The sequence below is a fragment of the Spermophilus citellus genome (assembly GCF_964194105.1).
Source record: "Spermophilus citellus genome assembly, chromosome: X".
NCBI classification, from domain to species: Eukaryota; Metazoa; Chordata; class Mammalia; order Rodentia; family Sciuridae; genus Spermophilus; species Spermophilus citellus.
In genome coordinates this window covers 8,088,106-8,091,093 of record NC_138190.1, presented here as the reverse complement: position 1 = coordinate 8,091,093, position 2,988 = coordinate 8,088,106, and the positions used below count along the sequence as shown (strand labels likewise).

The 2,988-nt window shown below is 44.3% G+C and overlaps 1 protein-coding gene across 1 annotated transcript; it reads right to left on the bottom strand.

The window, feature by feature from the left end:
* Positions 1 to 576: 576 nt before the first annotated feature.
* On the bottom strand, positions 577 to 2,736 carry TMSB4X (thymosin beta 4 X-linked). Its single transcript, XM_081277623.1, has 3 exons — positions 2,588 to 2,736; positions 1,427 to 1,540; positions 577 to 1,011 (listed from the first exon to the last, which is right to left on the bottom strand). Exons 1-3 carry the CDS (start codon positions 2,703 to 2,705, stop codon positions 977 to 979), a joined length of 267 nt encoding a protein of 88 aa, XP_081133749.1. The 5' UTR covers positions 2,706 to 2,736; the 3' UTR covers positions 577 to 976.
* Positions 2,737 to 2,988: the final 252 nt, after the last annotated feature.

Here is a 2,988-nt window from a genome sequence, read left to right as displayed (position 1 = left end):
ACGGTTAATGCACTTACTTCATAAAAGCAACCTTAAATATTGTCCCAAATTTATTTTTAAAGCAGCTGTTAAAATTCATAGAATTTGTTCAATGCTAATAATTGGTTAAATAACCCAAGTTCATTTTGATAGCTGAGGATGTGCTATAAATTGTCATCTTCCAACTTCTCAAGCATAGGAATAAGTTCAGGGTTGGCTTATTGAAGCCCATAAATATTTTAAACTGCATATATATTGCCAAGGATGCCCTCAAACTCCTGGGCTCAAGTGATCTTCCTCCTTCACCTTCCCAAGTAGCAGGGACATAAGTACACTACCTTGTCTGGCTTGCAAATAAATTATTATTAAAGCTTTCATGCAACTCATACTAGGAATTTAATCAGCCCAAGAAAATGTTCTTCATTACTTAGTATACACAAGGCATTTCATGGTCCTGGGTGAAAGCCATATTTCTATGCTGTGAGGGAATTTACCAAATCGGCAGATATTTGTCACTTCTCAGAGGCAGGCCCCCCATTGCAAAGGTTTCTTAAGGTATCAAACCGCTCCTTTCAGACACCAAACAAGTCACACAAGCCAGGTTTTAAAACTTTTTATTTGCATATTAAAAAAATTGTGCATTCCAATAATTAAAATCATTTGAACAAAAAAAATGGCACTCTGATTAAACTGCATTTTACAGCCTGCAGGACACCTTGAATCTTACTCTAGATTTCACCATCCTCCCACCCAATATCTTCCTTCACCAACATGCAAGTTCTTTTCTTTCTCTGCCAGCCTGAGACAGGCAGATGGGAGAGGCAGGCCTGGCCTTCGTTGTCAGTAGTTCTCGATTTTTTGATGTGAAAAGGGGCAGCACAGTCATTTAAACTTGATCCAACCTCTTTGCATCTTACAAAGTTAAACAGCTAAAAGAAGTAAAATAAGAAGGCAATGCTTGTGGAATGTACAGTGCATATTGGCGGTGCACGCCTCATTACGATTCGCCTGCTTGCTTCTCCTGTTCAATCGCTGTGACCGGAAAAAGACAAAAGAGAAAAAAAGATGGAGGCTAAGAGGACGCCATAAGAATCAATACTTTCATTTAAAACATTTTTGCATTTCACAAAAATTCTACAAGTGGTATGTAAATATTCCATAATAAAATAAAATATTTTTTAAAAAATATCAAATCAAAGTACATTTTAATAAATAAATGTATTTGTATATTAATATGGCAGGTTAAATATTCCATTATTAAATCACTAAAGCCCTGTGTTTGCTGGCTATAAACAATTTTTAATTAACCTTTCCAAACCACATTTATCATCAAACTGTCGGCTCCTCCCCCCGCACTCCCCCCCCTTCTCCTCACAGCCCCTCCCATCCTCCCACCCGCTGCTCCCGCCCAGCCTTTTCCGAACATGGGTGGAGGGTGGGAGCTTACTTTCTTTTGAAGGCAGAGGATTTTTCTCTTGCGTTTCTGTCTTCTTCAATTTCGACTTATCGAATTTCTCGATCTCAGCCATATCGGGTTTGTCAGACATGGTTTCGGAGGAAGCTGGTGGTACAAAGCCAAGAGGAAGACTGAGAAGGAGCCACCCACCCTCGCCTCTACCCGCTCAGCAATGCGCTTCTCCCCTCTAAGTTGCAGCCTGGAAACCGCCCCCCCTCTTTCCTTGTCCATTTAGGACTAAAGGGATTCCTCTTTCTACAGGGAAAAAAAGATAAAAGAAAAAAAAGACCTCCCCCTCAATATTTCAAAACGTGGGGGAAGATGGCTTCAAGGCTGGATTTTTCCGAGTAATGAAATTGATCATTGCGGAGTGGTAAATTAAAATCCCGTTGAACAAGTAGAGAATAACGAAGCCACTTCCAAGTTAAAATGGGGGAAAATCGAGTAAAAATCCTGAAAATGGAGCCAAGGTGGCAAAATGTGTTTCCATTTTCTGGATGTGATCTCTCCCAAAAGATGCACGGGGTCTAGTTTTCCCCTCTCACAAAGGCGGCAGCTGCGAGCGTCGGACCACCGCCCTACGCGCTTCCTCTCGCGCTCAACAATGCAGCCAGCGGCTCACAAAGCTGCCTCCTCACCACCCCATAAATCAATCCTGATCTGCATTAGGGGACAACTAAGCATCCTTTGCTCACACTCCTCTGTAAGAAGGACTTCCAAAATTTGACGATACAGCCCAGCCCACACTAAACCTGGACAGCCCAAGAAGCCATCGGAGGCTACGGGGATACAGAATCGTTGAAGCTCAAGGCTCGGTAGAACGTGCGTTAGAACAAAGGATCGTTCTGTTTCTGAACTCAAAAGACAATACAGAATGCCTTTAAGGGGAAAAAAAATTAAATTTTCCCCTTAACCTGCACGGCAAGACGCCGGATTTTGAGGGTTTAAAAAAAATAAAAGTCAAGATCGCGTTCCTATTAGCTAGCATCTGGAAGGGTTTAACATCCCCATGGTCCCCAAAACGACCTTCCCGCGGACTCGGATTTAGAGACGCCTTAATAGGGGTCGTAGATGAAGGGGTCGAGTGCTGGCGCCCAGCAGGAAGGATCCCAAGGGACAGAGGAAGGGGAAAAAAAGGGCCCGGGGGCTCACCGGAGCAAGACGCCGGAACGAGAGAAGTCTGGTCTGCGAAGTGACCGCCGCCGAGTGTCGGGCGGGGCGCGGCGCACGCTGCTATATTGGCGCTCCTATGTAAATGAGGTGATGTCATCCACGAGCCCGCTTAACTCTTTCGCGCTGCGCCTCCGGAACGGCGTCCGGAGGCCTGTGGGGCGTTTGCCACCCTCCCCCACGCCACGATGTTCACCCGCGCGCCCTAGTACAACGATGGCCGAAAAATAAAATGAGCAAATGCCCATCCTACAAATCTTCTTTCATGATTTATTTTCCTCCCTTACGTTTCATTATATCATAATGAATTTTTTCAACAAAGGTCCTAACGGCTACGGCGGACTAGCGCATGGTAACTAAGGACCCTGTTGGTACCTAGGGGT